At 35.1% G+C, this 18,633-nt stretch overlaps 1 protein-coding gene across 7 annotated transcripts in view; it reads left to right on the forward strand.

The window, feature by feature from the left end:
- WDFY3 (WD repeat and FYVE domain containing 3) overlaps window positions 1–18,633 on the forward strand; it is a 276,427-nt gene that overhangs the window by 127,095 nt on the left and 130,699 nt on the right. For all 7 annotated transcript variants that reach the window (XM_042936004.1, XM_042936003.1, XM_042936001.1 and 4 more), the window contains 6 exons: window positions 3,817–4,009; window positions 5,250–5,436; window positions 8,030–8,196; window positions 13,420–13,887; window positions 14,869–14,970; window positions 17,046–17,239. In XM_042936004.1, coding sequence (XP_042791938.1) covers window positions 3,817–4,009; window positions 5,250–5,436; window positions 8,030–8,196; window positions 13,420–13,887; window positions 14,869–14,970; window positions 17,046–17,239 — 1,311 coding nt within the window. The remainder of the gene's footprint in view (window positions 1–3,816; window positions 4,010–5,249; window positions 5,437–8,029; window positions 8,197–13,419; window positions 13,888–14,868; window positions 14,971–17,045; window positions 17,240–18,633) is intronic.

Consider the following 18,633-nt stretch of genomic DNA (forward strand, 5'->3'; position numbering starts at 1 on the left):
CATTGATCTGTTCTGTTTTTTTTTGGTTTCAATAGCATTGATCTCTGCTCTAATCCTTATTATTTTCTGTCTTCTGCTAGTTTGGAGTTTTATCTGCTGTTTTTATTCCAGTTCTTTAAGGCGTAAAGTTAGGTTGTGTGTCTGAGAGCTTTCTTCTTTAGGAAGGCCTGGATTGCTCTATACTTCCCTCTTATGACCTCCTTTGCTGTGTCCCAGAGGGTTTGGACTGTGGTGTTATCATTTTCATTGGCTTCCATGTACTTTTTAATTTCCTCTTTAACTTCTTGGTTAGCCCATTCATTCTTTAGTAGGATGTTCCTCAGTCTCCAAGTATTTGTTACCTTTCCAATTTTTTTCTTGTGGTTGATTTTGAGTTTCATAGAGTTGTGGTCTGAATGTCTGCACAGTATGATCTTGATCTTTCGGTACTTACTGGGGCCTGATTTGTCTCCCAGTATGTGATCTATTCCAGAGAACATTCCATGTAGACTGGAGAAGAATGTATATCCTGCTGCTCTAGGATGAAATGTTCTGAAATATATCTGTTAAGTCCATCTGGTCTAGTGTGTCCTTCAAAGCTGTTGCTTCCTTGTTGATTTTCTGTTTAGATATCTGTCCATTGCTGTAAGGGTGGTGTTGAAGTCCCCTACTATTGTATCATTATCAATGAGTTTCTTTATGTTTGTGATTGATTTAAATACTTGGTGCTACCACATTTGGAGCATAAATATTTACAATTGTTAGGTCTTCTTGGTGGATAGACCCCTTAATTATGATATAATGCCCTTCTTCATCTCTTGTTATAGTCTTTATTTTAAAGCGTAGATTGTCTGATATAAGTATGGCTACTCCGGCTTTCTTTTTATCGACCATTAACATGATAGATGATTCTCTGTCCCCTTACTTTCAATCTGAAGGTGTCTTTAGGTCTAAATTGGGTCTCTTGTAAACAGCATATAGATGGATCTTGTTTTCTGTTACCCTATGTCTTTTGATTGGAGCATTTAGTCCATTGACGTTTAGAGTGAGTACTGAAAGATACGAATTTATTGCCATTATGTTTCTTGTAGAGTTGGAGTTTCTGGTGGTGTTCTCTGGTCCTTTCTAGTCTTTGTTGCTTTTGTGGGTTTTTTTCTCCCCTCAGTTTTTCTCCCCTTAGAGAGTCCCCCTTAAAATTTCTTGCAGGGCTGGTTTAGTGGTCACACACTCCTTTAATTTTTGTTTGTCTGGGAAACTTTTAATCTCTCCTTCTATTTTGAATGACAGCCTTTCTAGATAAAGAATTCTTGGCTGCATATTTTTTTTTTGATTCAGCACATTGAATATATCCTGCCACTCCTTTCTGGTCTGCCAAGTTTCTGTGCATAGATTTGCTACAAACCTGATCTGTCTTCCCTTATAGATTAAGAACTTTTTTCCCTTGCTGTTTTCATGATTCTTTCTTTGCCTGAATATTGTGAATTTGACTATGATATGCCTTGTTGATGGTCGGTTTTTGTTGAATCTACTTGGAGTCTTCTGTGCTTCCTGGATTTTGATGTCTGTGTCTTTCCCCAGGTTAGGAACGTTTTCCACTATGATTTGCTCATATAACCTTTCTACCCCTATTTCTCTCTCTTCCTCTTCTGGGACCCATATGATTCTGATGTTGTTCCTTTTTAATGAGTCACTGATTTCTCAAATTCTTAAATCATGCTCTTTTGCCTTAGTGTCTCTCTTCTTTTCAAATGCTTCGGTATTCTGCATAAGTTTGGCCTCTATACCACTGATTTGCTGCTCTGCCTCATCCATCCTTGCCACTGTGGCATCCATTCAAGATTGCAGTGCAGTTATAGCATTTTTTATTTCATCATAACTAGCTTTTACTTCTTTTATCTCTGAAGAAGGGGATTCTAATCTATTTTCAACTCCAACTCGTATTCTTATTATTGTGTTTGTAAATTCTGGTTCAGACATCTTGCTTGTATCTGTGTTGATTAAGTCCCTAGGTGTTGTTTCTTCCTGCTCTTTAAGAACTAGTTATTTTTAGAGTCAACAAATTTAAGGAATTAAATCCAGTTCATTTTTGAGAACAAAGATTTGATTTGTAAAACAGTAGTTTATTTTTGGGTTTGTTTTTATGTTACAGATTAGATGCCATCTCTAATGGCATCCATCTCTCTAATCACATAGTTGATAATACACCTTTATGAGCATCGATGATGCTACAGTTGACTATTTTTTTCATATTATCTTTTTTTGTTGCATTCAATACATATGGGAAAATATAATACCTATTATACATGTTAAGTTAGTAGGCAATAATTTCTCCAACCATTTGTGTGTGTGTGTGTGTGTGTGTATGTGTGTGTGTGTGTTGGGGGACGGAGGGTAGAATGCCTGTATTTACTGATGCTGTAAACATATTACTTCTCTGAATTCTTTCTTAGTCCTTTTTTTTCCATCCTGATAATTTGGTAGCTATGGATTAGAAAGCCCTTGTACTGAAGTAAATTTTTCATTGAAGGAAGTAGGAAAGGTAAAACCTAGCTTCCACAGATGAAAACTATGTAAAATTATTTTTTTCTACTTAGCAGTTTCCCCATAGATCGTAAAATACTCAAATTTCATTAGGCACTTTCAGGAGAATAAAATTTACGTAAATTATAGTTATTTTATTTATAGTGTATATACTTAAAAATATTTACATGAGAAATTTTAGCAAAGAGAAGAAAAGTTCACTTTTCCTGAAGCTGAGTCAAGATTAAAAGACAAAAATGCATTGAGAGAAAAAACCCTAGCTGAATTCTGCAAGTAGTGGCTCTTAGTGCTTTGAGCACTTGTGTAATGTGTATTCTGCAAATCATAGTTAAGGAATATGTTTTCATCTTAAAGTTTAAGAAGTTTTGAATATTCTTTGAAAGCCAGGCCATAGAAGATTTTTGGCTACTAGATGTAATTGAAAGACACTTTTGAATTAGGATGATTTTATTACTGTAATACCCCTTTCTACTTGAATAGAAATTGTAACAATTTGAAAGTATTTTTAAAGACCTGTTTTTACTTTTTTTTTTTTTTAATTTGTTTTTTAATATTTATTTTTGATGGAGGGAGGGAAGGAGGGGGAGAGAGAGAGAGAGAGAGAGAGTGTGTGTGTGTGTGTGTGTGTGTGCGTGCGAGCCAGGGAGGGACAGAGAAAGAGTGAGACACAGAATCTGAAGTAGGCTCCAGCCTCTGAGCTGTCAGCACAAACAGGGGGCTCAAACTCACACACTGTGAGATCATGACCTGAGCCGAAGTTGGAACCACCCAGCCGACTGAACCACCCAGGTGCCCCCTGTTTTTACTTTCTTACCTCCAAAAAACTGTCCATTTTAGAGAAGAAAATTCCATCTCACCTATGACAAACTAAGAACTAAAGAGCCAAATTAGAAAACTAAAATGTTGACCTCGAAAGTTACTGTTGATTTATTCTGTTTCAAAGAGTCAGTGTGCAAAAATACCAGGGAGAGGAATAGATACACAGAAGGCTTTTCTTTCTTTCTTTTTCTTTCTTTCTCTTTCTTTCTTTCTTTCTTTTTTTCTTTCTTTCTTTTTTTAAATGAGCTGATAAAAGTAGGGCTGGCTTACTGTTTTACCATAACACACTTCTAAATTATAGGTGTCTTTTTTAATGTTGCCTAAGGTAGAGAACCCATCATTGTGGCTTTAATGATATCACTTAATACTAACCCTGAACTCTCAGGGTTTTTAATCATCAGATGTAGTCCTTTTCTAGCTCCTCCCTTTACCCAACCATTCATTTATTTAAATACAGATATGTTTTGTGTTTTTTAGATCTTAGTGAAACTCTGCAGTTTTGTTTCTCCGGCGGAGGAGCTGGCTCAAAAAGATGATCTCCAGCTTTTATTCAGTGCAATAACCTCTTGGTGCCCTCCCTACAACCTGCCGTGGAGGAAGAGTGCTGGAGAAGTCCTTATGACCATATCCCGTCACGGTCTTAGTGTCAATGTAGTGAAGTATATTCATGGTGAATATTTCTTTATGTTCATTTTAGGAGCTCTACGTTTCTTCCAGTTTTCTCTTCTTCATATGATGACAGATTGCTTTTTATTTCTCAGTTCTCTAAAGGTTCTATTTTAAATTAAAAACTATATTTGCCAGGAGAAAAAAAAAATATTCTTGTTTGTGAGGCATTTCAAATGTGAGAAATTTTTATATGTTCCAAACAATAGATATATACAGACTTGAAATAATTTCATTGTCATGTAAATGTTTAATCATAATGTAAGTTCTGTGTCAGCCTATTCTTTCCTACTCTTCTATGAAAAAAAAAACTATATTTGAGATACTGTAGTTTAAAGCCTTTCTGAAGATACTTCATAAATGGATAACTATGTATCCAATGTAGCATAAATGAAATTAGGTAGATTCTTTACCAGCACTAAGGAGAAATTATCCATTCTGTTCAAGTCCTATATAAGTGTCAGCTATAATGTCTTTATAGACATTTAAATGTCTAAATAGAAGACAATGTACCATCTCAAATACTTCACTTATTATATATTTTTTTCCTGAAAATCCTTCAAAATAATTTTTAATACAACTTTTTTACTCACCTAACATCAATCCTTCATTAAATGTTCTTGCCTCCTTTTCTGTGTTAAATCTTTTTAGCCTTTGTTATATGACACCGGGTTTTTTTAGACAAATAAATTTCATTACAGATATGAGAAAGTCTTTTTTGAAAAGCCTTCAATCCCCAATGTCAGTAATAGGTACAACTTTGCTTTAAACGAGTAACAAGTAGTGCAAGCATAATTTAAAAAATTTTATTTCCCGAAGTATTTCTGTATCTCATTGTCCATATTCACTCTAATTTTAGCTTTTAAACTAGTTATGGATTTTTATTTTTAAACATAGAAGATAGGGTTTTTTTCTCTTTCTTTGACTATACTAATATAAAAGCTCAAAAATGTCATTTGGCAGCATTTTGTTTAATGAAAAATATCCAAATATGGTGTAAAAACTAGATAAATGTCAACTATTTTCCAACATTTCCTCTTTTACCCTTTGTTTACTACTTAGAGGCAGAGCTTTTCCAATGAATATATATATCATATTTACTTTTAGAATGTGTAACATTTATCTTATAATATTTCATAGATTAATACTTAATGTTTCACTTAATGTTTTATTAAACACAGTTAATCAAAATTTTCTTAAGCAATTGACATAAATAATATGTATTTAATTCTTAATTCTTACAGAAAAAGAATGTTTATCTACATGTGTTCAGAATATGCAGCAATCAGATGACCTGTCTCCCCTAGAAATTGTTGAAATGTTTGCTGGGCTTTCTTGTTTCCTCAAAGATTCCAGTGATGTTTCCCAAACTCTTTTGGATGATTTTCGGATATGGCAAGGATATAATTTCCTTTGTGATCTCTTGCTTAGGTAAAATCCCACAATTTAAGAACATATTTTAAATGTCTAGTCAGTTTTTTTCATCATTGGGAACAGCGTGGTTTGGGGTTATGGAAAAAAAGGAATTAATGATTTAGTTAATGTATACTTTATCCCCTTGACTTTAATCACTTCTTTTTATTCCTGTTCTGTCAACAGAGTACAAAAAGTGAGTTTAAACTGACAAATGCGGGCTACAAACTTGGTGGAGTCAGTGGTTAGGTGTGAAAGTGTATGTACTCTTTGGTAGCTGAGGAAAAAGAGCTTAGATGAACTAATGAACATGTTCGTAAAGTGTAAACGCTTCTCACTTAGTTACATTTTTAGTATTTTACTATACCAATGGTTTATTAATGCAGTGAATAAGAATAATTATGTAGATTGAATGAGACCTTACAAATGTATATATAAAACAAAATGTTTCACTAGCCCCCTTTTCCACCCCAAATGTTTTATACATATCCTGGGAGAATGGCTGGTTGGAATTTTATTAGGAAGAAAATACTCATGCCTCATTAGTTGTTTTGGCTCTTTACTTACTTGTAAATCATTTGGTTTGTTGTAAACCAGTACTATTTTGTAAACTCCTTATATGTGACACCAGTTTAACCCGGTTGCCAGTACTACTAGGCAACTTCCCAGAAGAGAATTTTGCATATATACCCTAATTTACAAAGGAGGACATAAAAGTTGATGAAATAAGCCTTTCACATTACTAGAGGGTGTTAATTGGTGTAATCCTCTGAGGACACAGGTTGGTCAGATATTATCAAGAGCCTCAAAAATGTCGATACTCTTGATAGAATAATTTCACTTATGTTTATTAATCCTAAAAATATAATTGTGAATATTGTAGGCAAAACTTTATGCATATTAATGATTCTGAATTCTGATTTCTGCTGGCCGTCCCCCGTCTCTCTCTCTCTTCCCAAATTTGTGATTGGCTCTTCATGGCCATTAAAAGAATATGTAAAGAGATTTTATATAAATGGAAGAGCATTTGTATTGACACTGGTAAATGGAAAAAACAGGTTATAAAATTCTTTATATGGTATAAAAATAACTACTATTAAGACCAAACTTTTTACAATAAAAAAGTACATAAACCATATCAAAATGTCTAAGTTATGAGCCTAAGCATATTTCTTTTCTACTTTTGTACATTCTCCAGCTTTATTAATTTTTTTTGAAGTTTATTTATTTTGAGTGAGAAAGAGAGAAAGGGGGGAGGGGCAGAAAGAGAGGGAGAGAGAGAATCCCAAGTAGGCTCCATGCTGTTAGTGCAGAGCTAGATGCAGGGCCCTGTTCCATGAACCTTGCTTGAGATCATGACCTGAGCTGAAATCAAGAGTCGGACACTTAACTGACTGAGCCACGCAGGTGCCCCTCTCCAGTTTTATTTTAATGAGAATAATTAGTTCTATTAGGAAGCCCCAGTAAATCTTACTCTTTAAAAAAGATAGTTTTGCACCCCATTTTGTGTTCTCAAGCCACAGTCAAGAAATAATTCCACAATGACTCCAAATGTTCTTTTAAAGAAACATTGTTTTAAAAAATTGTTAGGGGGCGCCTGGGTGGCTCAGTCGGTTGAGCGTCCGACTTCAGCTCAGGTCACGATCTCGCGGTCCGTGGGTTCGAGCCCCGTGTCGGGCTCTGGGCTGATGGCTCAGAGCCTGGAGCCTGCTTCCAATTCTGTGTCTCCCCCTCTCTCTCTGCCCCTCCCCCGTTCATGCTCTGTCTCTCTCTGTCCCAAAGATGAATAAACGTTAATAAATAAATAAATAAATAAATAAATAAATAAAATTTAAAAAAAATAAAAAATTGTTAGACTCTCAGGACTATTTAATGTATTCTAATGAGTACCTGAATTAATTAATGAATACAGATAAAGACTTAAAACTTTCCAAGAAATTAATTTTTGAAAGTTAACTCAGAAATTGTCTTCGGAAAGAAATGGTTAATAAAATTTTTGGCTGTAAACAGTGAAACTTCATAACCTTGGAAATTTAGGAAACTTAAGAGAGATTTAATGTAATTCTTTTATTTTGAAAAAAATTTTTTTAACGTTTATTTATTTTTGAGACAAAGAGAGACAGAGCATGAACGGGGAAGGGTCATAGAGAGGGAGACACAGAATCTGAAACAGGCTTCAGGCTCTGAGCTGTCAGCACAGAGCCGGACGCGGGGCTCGAACTCACGGACCGCGAGGTCATGACCTGAGCCGAAGTCGGCCGCTTAACTGACTGAGCCGCCCAGGCGCCCCTAATTCTTTTATTTTGTAGATACTTTCTACCAAAGGCTAAAGTGAGCTATCTAAAATAACACTGTTAAATGTAAAATCAGCACTTATATATGAGGTCTTTAGACTATTTAATATAATTTTCTTTCATTATGGTGTAATGTCTTATAATAAAATTTATAGATTTTAAAAAATAGTATGTTTTTATATAGGAAAACTTGTACGATGAAACCTCTTGGAGTGCTTTATATATTATTGCATGTACAAAATGAAATTTTCTTTCTGTGTTAAATTTGAAAATACAACAAGAGAGAAAAAATATTTACTAAATCATACTTTTCCTAGATTGGAACAAGCAAAAGAAGCAGAATCCAAAGATGCCTTGAAAGATCTGGTTAATCTGATAACTTCCCTAACAACATATGGTGTCAATGAACTAAAACCAGCTGGTATTACCACAGGGGCACCCTTTCTATTGCCTGGATTTGCAGTACCTCAGCCTGCAGGCAAAGGTGAGTCCTTTTTTTTGATTGTTATTTTCCCCTGTTTTGAGCCACTCAGAGAAACAGAGACAGAATAAATTAGTTTGACTTTGATTTCTCTTTATGTTACATGTGTAAAGGTAATATGCTTTTTTTCATTAGAGTTTATGGTTTCTTTATGGTGCAAGTTCTTAAGTGACAGTCTTTAGCAGATCAAATACTTCAAATATATATATATATATATATATATATATATATACACACACACACACATACATACACATATATACACATATGTATATATAATGAAAATATTATAACATCAGTGAAATTTACATCTTAATATTTCACCTTAACATTCAAACAACAGTCGGAACATGCCTTTTTTGAACATTGGCATGCTAAAGCATTTCTAATTTACATGGTTGGAACTTTAGTAACACGCTGATTGCCATGTTTTTCTCTAGAAGATATAAATAGAAAGCATAAGGTGCAAGTGCTTATATTGTAAAACTGAGCAAATGTAGGTATAAAGAAGTTATATTATTTCTTTCAGGTCAGAGAATAAATTTTATAGTTCAGATTTCCTAACTTTGACTCCTTATCTAGTGATTCTTTTACTAAGAAACCTTGTTTAGTTAATAACATTTAGTTACCTAAGAGTGCAAGCTAGTTTTACTGTTTATTTTATTTTTTTTTATAAAAAATATTTTTTTTAATGTTTATTTCTGGGAGACAGAGTACAAACAGGGAGGGGCAGAGAGAGAGGGAGACACAGAATCTGAAACAGGCTCCAGGCTCCAAGCTGTCAGCACAGAGCCTGACACGGGGCTCAAACCCACAATGCGGGGGATCATGACATGGGTTGAAGTCAGATGCTTAACCGACTGAGCCACCCAAGTGCCCTATTATTTTAAATGCATAATAACTGTTATGGAATCTAATAAGCCTCAAGGCCTCTCATAGTTTCTTTCCTGTGATTGTCACTAAATACTCAATATAGTTATGATATTTGGGCATAAAATTTAGCCAGAAAATATCAACATGTGTGATTGTTTAAATTCCACAGTATGTTAGCTATGTATTTTATGGCATAGAAGTCAATGGTTATAAATTTTTTTCTTCAGTGAGAATAAATGGATATACTAGAAAGTCCTAAATTTAATTCGCTGGAGAAAATTCTATTGAAAAGTTATGACTTAGGTTGAAGTTGTCAGACAGACTTCCTACAGTGACTTGTACTGTCAGTCTCTAGGTTGTACAGAACTCTTCAAGTGAGTCTTTGTGCAGTAAGTAGAAATCTAGGCATATCTTACTGAGTAGTTAAGCATTTCATTTTATTTAATTATTAACAAAAAAATAGGACTTTCAAAAAACTTCTAATTTACAGACTGTAGCTTGATTATTCTACAACTATTTGAGTCAATTTAAAAATATTTCACAGTATTCTTCCAATTTTAAACTTTATTATTGTTTCATTTGGTTAATCCGATCATGATAGTGGTATAATAGCTGGTTATATTCGCATAATTTTGCAATGAGAGAATTAATGCAGCAAAATTAACCTTCCTCGTATGTCTTACTTATATTGTCCCATCTGTAACTGGGATAGTAAAATACATAACCTTGCAGGGTTAACTGTGAGAATCCAGTGACCTAATGTCAACGAAAGCAAGGTTAACTAGAAAGGACAGTGCCCTAAGAATCAGAATTCATATGATTGTGAGTTATCTAACCTTTCTAAATATCACTTTCTTCTTCAGAAAAATTAATATAATATTCTATAAAATGAATGGATCAGGATAGATCATTTTGAGTTTCAGTTATAACTCAAAAGATAGCTATATCCCATGGCCTGCATTGTAGGGTTATTGTGCTGACTAAAGGAGATAGCTCTATTCACATAAAGAGAGTATGGAATGTCTTTTTTCTCTGGTCAATAGGTGAGACATAATTGGCATATATTAAAATTTGTCAATTTTTAGTGTTGAATCTGATGCATTTTCATAAAGGCATATGGTTGTGCAATCACCACCATAATCATGATATGGAATATGCCCACCCTTCTAAAAATTTACCTGTTTCCCTTTCCATTCAGTCCCTGCTTTCCCACCAACTTGCTAGCAACCATTGATCTCCTTTGGTATTGCCCTTTCTAGAATTTCATAAACTGGAGTCATAGAGTATGTAGTTTTTTGTATTTGGCTTCTTTCACTTTTGTGATTCATTCATATTATCTCGTGTATCTGAAGTTCCTTTTTTGGATAGTATTTCATTTGGATATGTCACAATTTGTTTACCCATTCACCAATTGACAGCATTTATTTAACTATCATGAATAAAGCTACTGTGAACATTTATATGAAGCAAGTCTTTGTGGGGACATATATTTTCATTTCTTTGGGGTAAATACCAAGCAGTAGAATTGCTGGGTCATATGGTAAATGAATATTTAACTTTACAAGAAACTGCCAGACTGTTTTCTGAAGTACTCACACCAGCAATGTAAGAAAATTTGCTTTACATCCTCAGCAGCACTAATGGTGTTAGTCTTTTTAATTTAGGTAATCTAGTGAGTATGTAGTAGTATCTAGTTGTGTTTTCTAATTTACATTTTTCTAAATGATTTTGAGCATCTTTTAATGTGTTATTTGCCATTTGTATCTCTACTTGGGTTCAGATCTCTGTGCCCAGTGTTTGATAGGATTGTTCATTCTGGGATTTTAAGAGTTCTTTAGATATTCTGGATAAATCTTTTATAAGATACATGTATTTTTTGTGTTATAGTATGTTTTGCCGATCTTAACTTGGCCTTTTTTTCTTAGTGGCATCTTTAGAAGAATGTAACTTTTAATTTTGATAAAGTCCAGTTTATCATTTTAAAAATATTTTGTAGGGAGGCACTTGGGTGGCTCAGTTGGTGAAGTGTCCAACTTTAGCTCGGGTCATGATTTCACAGTTCTTGGGTTTGAGCCTCACATTGAGTTCTCTGCTGTCATCGTGGAGCCTAGAACCTGCTTTGGATCCTCTGTCTCCCTCTCTCTCTGCCCTTCCCCAGCTCGTGCATACGTGTTCGCTCTCTCTCTCTCTCTCAAAAATAAATAAACATTAAAAAAAATATTTTGTAGGTTTGACCTCAGATTGAAAAAATGTTACTTAACCCAAAATCCATAAAATTTGTGTTTTCTTCTAGGAGTTTCATATTTTGATTCTTATATGAACATCTGTGATGCATTTTAAGTTAATATTTGTATATGGCAGGGAATACGGTTTTTTTCTTCCAGTATGGGTATCCAAGACCTTTTGTTGAAAAGACCATGTATAGGGTGCCTGGGTGGCTCAGTCAGTTAAGCGTCCGACTCTTGATTTTGGCTCAGGCCATGATCTCATGGTTTGTGAGATCGAGCCCCATGTGGGGCTCTGTGCTGATGGCATAGAGCCTGCTTGGAATTCTGTCTCTCCTCCTCTCTTCCTCTCCCTCCCTCTCTCTCTACCTCTCTCTCTCAAAATAAAAAAAAGGGGGCGGGGGGAGACCATGTACAAACATATATCTGGGATTCTTTTTCAGTTCTGCTCCATGGATCAATGTGTGTCTGTCCTTAAGCCAAAACTATAATTTCTTGGTTACTGTATCTTTTTTTTCTTTTTACTGTATCTTTAAAATAAGTCTTAGAGTCATTTTAAATTGTCTAATTTTGTTTTTCTTTTTCAAAATCACTTTGGCTTTTCTATATCCTTTGAACTCCATATAAATTTAATCATGTCAAATTTTGAAAACAAAAAACAAAAGCCTGAGCCTGAGAGTTGACTGAGAATACTTAGAATGTAAATCAACTTGGGGAGAATTGACATCTTAACAATACTAAATCTTCCAGTCCTTTTCATTTTTTAAAGAATGTCCATGCCAGGGGGCACCTGGATGGCTCAGTCAGTTGAGCTTCCAACTTCAGCTCAGGTCATGATCTCGTGGTCCATGAGTTCAAGCCCCACATTGGGCTCTGTGCTGACTCCTCAGACCTGGAACCTGCTTCTGATTTTGTGTCTCCCTCTCTGTCTGCCCTTCCACCGCTCACTCTCTGTCTCTCAAAAATAAATAAACGTTAAAATATATATATGTATATATACTAAAAAGAATGTCCAAGCCAGGATTAGTTTTTCTAGTTCTGTGTTTATCTTCTTTTTAGTTTTTTTTTTTTTATGTTTTAAGTTTATTTATTTATTTTGAGAGAAAGAGCACAAGTGGAGGAGGAACAGGAGGAAGGAGAGAGAGAGAATCCCAAGCAGGCTCCACACTGTCAGCACAGAGCCTGATGACGTGGGGCTCAAATTCACGAACCTTGAGATCATGACCTGAGCCGAAACTGACTGAGCCACCAGGCGTCCCTGTTTGTCTTCATTTAAAAATCCAGCTTTTTCTTTAAGGCACTATGTTAATTTCTTGACACTATGTTAATTTTTTGGTCATTTAACAAATGACCTATACTGCTAATAGTTGTGGGGCTGGGGACAGTTTTTAGAGGCAAACAGTTGTTTTCAGGTGCTTCGCATACTTTCCATGTTAATTTCTGTATAATTATTTTTATTAATTTGCCTCACAAGAGCCATGTATACAGATTTTTTTTAAGTTGGTGTGTTTGAAAATCAGATGTTTAAAAATATAGCTAATAGCTAGCCATAAATCGCTTTAAGAAACATATACGTAAAGAAATTGCACTTCTAGCTTGAAAACAAAATAAATTTTCAAATTAAAATTTATGGAGGTTCTAGTGTAGTAATTATAAAGGGAAAACTGGAACTTAGAGAATTTTCAGACCCCTGTTTTCCTGCCTGCATTCTTGCTGCTCCCTGGCCTCCGGCTTCAGGCTAAAGGTTTTTTCTTGAGAGGTAACTGTTCTTACAGACCAGGTCTGTCTTGCAGATAATAAGAAGTGAAATCCCTGCACATTTCCAAATTCTGAAGCCTGTGCTTACATAACATGCTTTATTCTCTGTAACAGTCTAACGTTTCAACATATACTATTCTTGAATTGGAATATTCATAATGATGCATTAAAAGTTTAATCAGTATTGTTATTTTTAATGAAATGACTGAAGCTAATTAGTAAGTAATTTAAGACTTTTTGTGAAAACGGGATGTGTTCTTAGTAAATAGTTGATAAATATTACAATTCATGATCTGTTTAAATAGACTAGTTTGCCACGATTTAAAATGTCACATAATACCTACTTTTGTGTTCTTGTTTTCCATTTTAGGTCACAGTGTGAGAAACATCCAAGCCTTTGCAGTTCTTCAGAATGCATTTTTAAAAGCAAAAACCAACTTCCTTGCCCAAATCATTCTTGATGCCATCACAAATATTTACATGGCTGACAATGCCAATTACTTCATCCTGGAGTCACAGCACACACTGTCACAGTTTGCAGAAAAGATTTCTAAGCTCCCAGAAGTACAAAGCAAATACTTTGAGATGCTGGAGTTTGTTGTTTTTAGCTTGAATTATATCCCTTGTAAAGAACTCATTAGCGTTAGCATCCTCTTAAAATCTAGCTCTTCTTACCACTGTAGCATTATTGCAATGAAGACGCTTCTTAAGTTTACACGACATGACTACATATTTAAAGATGTGTTCAGGGAGGTGGGCCTTCTGGAGGTCATGGTAAACCTTTTGCACAAATATGCTGCTCTCTTGAAGGATCCAACTCAGGCACTAAATGAACAAGGTAAAGCATTTTCCATTCACTTTTTATGATAAAAGGGTTTGGGCAGCATGTTTTGTTCATGTTTTGCCATTCATTTGGCTATAGATTTAATGACTTACTCATCTGCATTGTGATATCCTTGCAAATAATTCACACGGTTAACTTGTTCATTCAACTTCTGTTAGGGAATTGGGAAGGAGCAGGGGCCATTGTAGTAGAAAAGAATGTACGGTAAAAATTAAGGGAAACATGGTCCACATGACTCATGGCTGCTACTTTCTGCTTCTAAGAGGGAATTTAAAAAGATCCGAGAAAGATTTGGAAAGTTTAGGTGCCTCAAAATGTTTTTAATTACAGAGAACAAAAATATATATATATATCTTTTTAGTGATGTTATGTATATACACATGTATTATTATTTAGGTACCGTAAATTTGATATTTTTCATCCTTTCTAATAAATCCGATAAAAGCATAGCAGTTTCTGGCATTTAAGTATTAAATATGTTGAATTAATATAGTTTGAATAGATGCACTATTCATAAACTTTTCTTTCTCTTTGGTGCCTTAAAATCTAGCATCCTCTTGTTAACTGCTTTGATTAGGAAATCCTTTGTGAGAAAAATACATTTAACTTTGGCATCCCCCCCTTTTTTAAGTTTTTATTTGAATTCCAGTTAACATATAGTGTTATATCAGTTTCAGGTGAATGATCTAGTGACTCAGCAATTCATATATCACCCAGTGTTGACATTTTCCTTTTTAATATTTGTTAGACAGTTGTGACTTTCTAGCCACACCAAAATAAAACCTGTGAACACTGATTTTGACTTTATTTTGGTAGCCGGTGGACATGTGTATCATTTTTAAAGGTTGCATTATATCAATTGCATTAGTGGTAAAAGTGAATATTAAAGAAATAATTAAATTATCAAAAACCTGAATCAAAAACAAAATAAGCATACAATCTTTTGTGATTTGAACCTTTGATCCTTTTTCCTAGGGGACTCAAGAAATAATAGTTCAGTTGAAGACCAAAAACACCTGGCTTTGTTGGTTATGGAGACCTTGACAGTGCTGCTTCAAGGATCAAACACAAATGCAGGTGACTAGCCAGGCTACTAGCAAATGCTTTCGGAGAGTGTTCTCTCTGATTTTGTCTTCTCTAATGATTCTTGCTTCTGAAATGTCCTTATCACTTATAGAAAAAACTATTGATTCAGTGATGGTTCCATCCTATGTAGAAATGCAAGACTTTCAACCTTTATAAGTCTATTGACAAAGTATGTAACATTATTATTTCAAAATATGTTCTTATATTTTATTGCTGTTTATAGTATGCCTTGTTTTTGAAATAGGTTGTTTTTTTTATTTACATATTATACTCTTAGTTGAATGACTTTGCTTAAATATTTTCCAAAATATCTGCTCTCTATGATGATTTTCTTAATTTTTAGTAATTCAACTTGAAGTATTATAATGTTACATCTTTAAGGAAGTATTGAAAAGTGATTCTCTAATAAAATTTGCTTCTCCCAGGTAAAATGGATTTATTAAGTCTTTATCTTTGGCCTCAACTTCTCTTTAGTTCTTTTCTGCCCATCCATTGACAGTCCACTTGTATTTGTAAAATACCGCTCTTGCTCTTAAAAAAAGATTACTTGAAATTTTAGCCAACATCAGAAATCTGTCAGGCAACAATGTCAATACAGTTCGAGAAGAGTATTGGGAAGATGAATCGAGATGAATAGGCTGGGTTCAGATCATAGAGAGCCTTTTAGGCCATGCCAAGGAATGTGAATTGTATTTTAAGTATTATGGGAAGCCACAAATGGATGAATGAGTGAGCGAACAAATAAGTGAGCTAGTGAACACACGCATGTCTATTTGCCTGAGTATGCAAAGGAACTCAATATTCAACATATTTAAAATATATCGTGTGTCCCTGGCACCATGCTAAGTGTTAGAGATACAAAGATGATCTTGCCCTGAAGGAATTACCACCGGATAGAAAAAGATGTAAACATATAATTATATGTCATTACTTAAATACAGTTTTGGCAAATGCCAAAACAGAGTTGAATGAATTCAGTAGGTAATTTAAGAAAGATATTACTAGCTATGTGATCTTGGGCACGTAGTGCTTTGCTCACAGTTAAGTGTTCAGAAAATAATAGCCATTATGATTATGTAATGAGGACTAACTGGCCACCTGGAAGTAAATACATGGCTTTCCGTGTGTTAAACCTCAGCACATGACTTTAACACTCACTTCTTACAAAGTTTGCAAAGAGAAAGTCATTAAGTTGAGAGGACAGTGGCTGCTACAGCAAAATACACTGACATCTTTTCACTCAGGAAACATTTATAAAAATACAGACTTGGAGGAAATCCCAAGTTTAATGGGGACCAAACATATAACCAAATAATACTAAACTGTTTGATATAAGTTATTGTAATAGTGGCATATACCAGCTACTCTAAAAGCATAAAGCTTTAAAGCTGGGCTATTTTAGGTATCAATCCTGTTCTGACACTTGCTAGCTGTGTGAACTTGGCCATGTTACTTAACTTTTGTATGTCTCATTTCCTCATCTGTATAACAGGGGTGAAGAATCAATCTACAAGGCTTTGGAGCAGTACAGTGATTGCTTTTTATTATAGAGTTTGTCTTTTTTTATTCGTGTGCTCGACTTACCTGAAAAGTTTGGTTCCTTGCAATGTTACTCATTGTAGAATAATTTATTCCATTTCTTTCTTGCTACTATTTTGAATGTCTCATTCAGTTTAAATCTCATTTATTTGGGCTATTGTTCCTATGAGAGCTTTTTACACAAATTGATTTCCATTATTGTTCAGCTTAAAGCCTTTACATAAAAATATTGGGTCTCGTTGGAGGCTACCTGTGGAATTTCTGTATGTTCTAGATTTGGAGAATGTGAACATGGTGAACTTAGGGTGTTATTCTTGCATTAAAGACATCTAGAGAGGATTTGGTTATGCCTTTGCTGACATCCCACAGTGCAGTTTTGTGTTGTAATTTAAAAGGGGAAATGGTTGGGTGCATCTTATTTACATTCTTTTGAGTTACTCTTCCTACAAAAAGATCAAATTTTAATTCATCTGTTTTGTCTTAGAATGTTTTAAGTTAGCCCATGTTGTTCTTTTTTCTCTTTCAAGGAATTTTCCGGGAATTTGGAGGTGCGAGATGTGCACATAATATCGTGAAGTACCCTCAGTGCCGGCAGCATGCCCTGATGATTATCCAGCAGTTGGTGCTGTCCCCAAACGGGGAGGATGACATGGGCACTCTCCTGGGGTTAATGCACTCAGCCCCACCGACAGAATTGCAGTTGAAGACCGACATTTTAAGGGTAAGTTGAATAACGTGTTGTTACTATTCTTACTGTTCTTTTACTGTTAAAATCTGTGGTTATTTTTTAATAACTTAAAACTATCCTAAGCTATTCATGTAGTTTTTCTTCAAGTCTAATAATATGCCAAAATCATAGCCGTAGAAGAAAAGCCAGTATCTTCTCTGGCCTCCAGGGTCCTCAGGATTCTGTCTCCTTCCCCTCTGACATCCTTTCCTCACACCCTTCCCCCATTCCTGGCACAGACCTCACAGGTCGTATACCTACCTTCTAGAATCATATATTTCCTTCATTAACTTTTGCTTTATGCAATGAATTTCTCAGGAATAAGTTTTTATTTTTTTCTTTGTGCTGTGTACATTTCATCCTGTTTTGATAGTTGTTTTGAAAATGAATTTTATTTTATTAAAAAAATATTTTTAACGTTTATTAATTTTTTTTGAGAGCGAGAGAGAGAGTGTGCATGCCAGAGCAAGCAGGGAAGGGACAGAGAGGGAGAGAGTGAGAATCTGAAGCAGGCTCTGCACTGTCAGCACTGAGCCCAACGCAGGGCTCTATCCCACGACTGTGAGAGCATGACCTCAGGAGTCAGATGCTCAACCAACTGAGCCACCCAAGCACCACTATGCATTTTATTTTAAAACACAATTAATCTGAGCACAACTCACAGACAAGAAGGAATTTACACGTGTGTCAATATTTAGGAACATTTGTATGTCAGAAAGGATTGTTTAGAAAAAAATAAGTGCCTTCAAAAGATGTTAAGGTGGTCAGCTTTTTAAACATAACGTTTTCCTTCTTTCTTGGTACCTTTTTAATTGGGTTTGTAAAACATTAGTAGATAGAGTTACCAAGAAGTAAGTAGCTGACCTGTAACTTTAAGGCAGCGTTGTTCTGGTAAATGGTAATAACTCTTAGACTGGAGCAGGGTTGAGGGGGTGATCCTAATGTGTCGCATTTATTGACTTCCATGATGTGACTACTGCCACAGTGACCTGTTTCAGGCAATTAATGTGTTACTGAATGTGGATTGGGAAGAGACACACAATAGCACCCCATTGTAAAGTATCTTAAGAATACAGGTAATAGGGGCACCTGGGTAGCTCAGTCAGTTAAGTGTCTGACTCTTGATTTTGGCTCAGGTCACAATCTCACAGTTTGGGACATCAGTCGCTGTGTTGGGCTGTGTGTGACAGCTTGGAGCCTGCTTGGGATTCTCTTTCTCCCTCTCTCTGACCCTTCTACACACCCCCACGGCACCTTATTGTCTCTTGCTGTCTCAAAAATAAACAAATAAACATTAAAAAAATAAAGGGGCGCCTGGCTGGCTCAGTCGGTTGAGCGTTCGACTTCGGTTCAGGTCATGGTCTCACGGCTCGTGAGTTCGAGCCCCG

This window comes from Panthera leo, chromosome B1 (genome assembly GCF_018350215.1).
Source record: "Panthera leo isolate Ple1 chromosome B1, P.leo_Ple1_pat1.1, whole genome shotgun sequence".
Taxonomy (NCBI): domain Eukaryota; kingdom Metazoa; phylum Chordata; class Mammalia; order Carnivora; family Felidae; genus Panthera; species Panthera leo.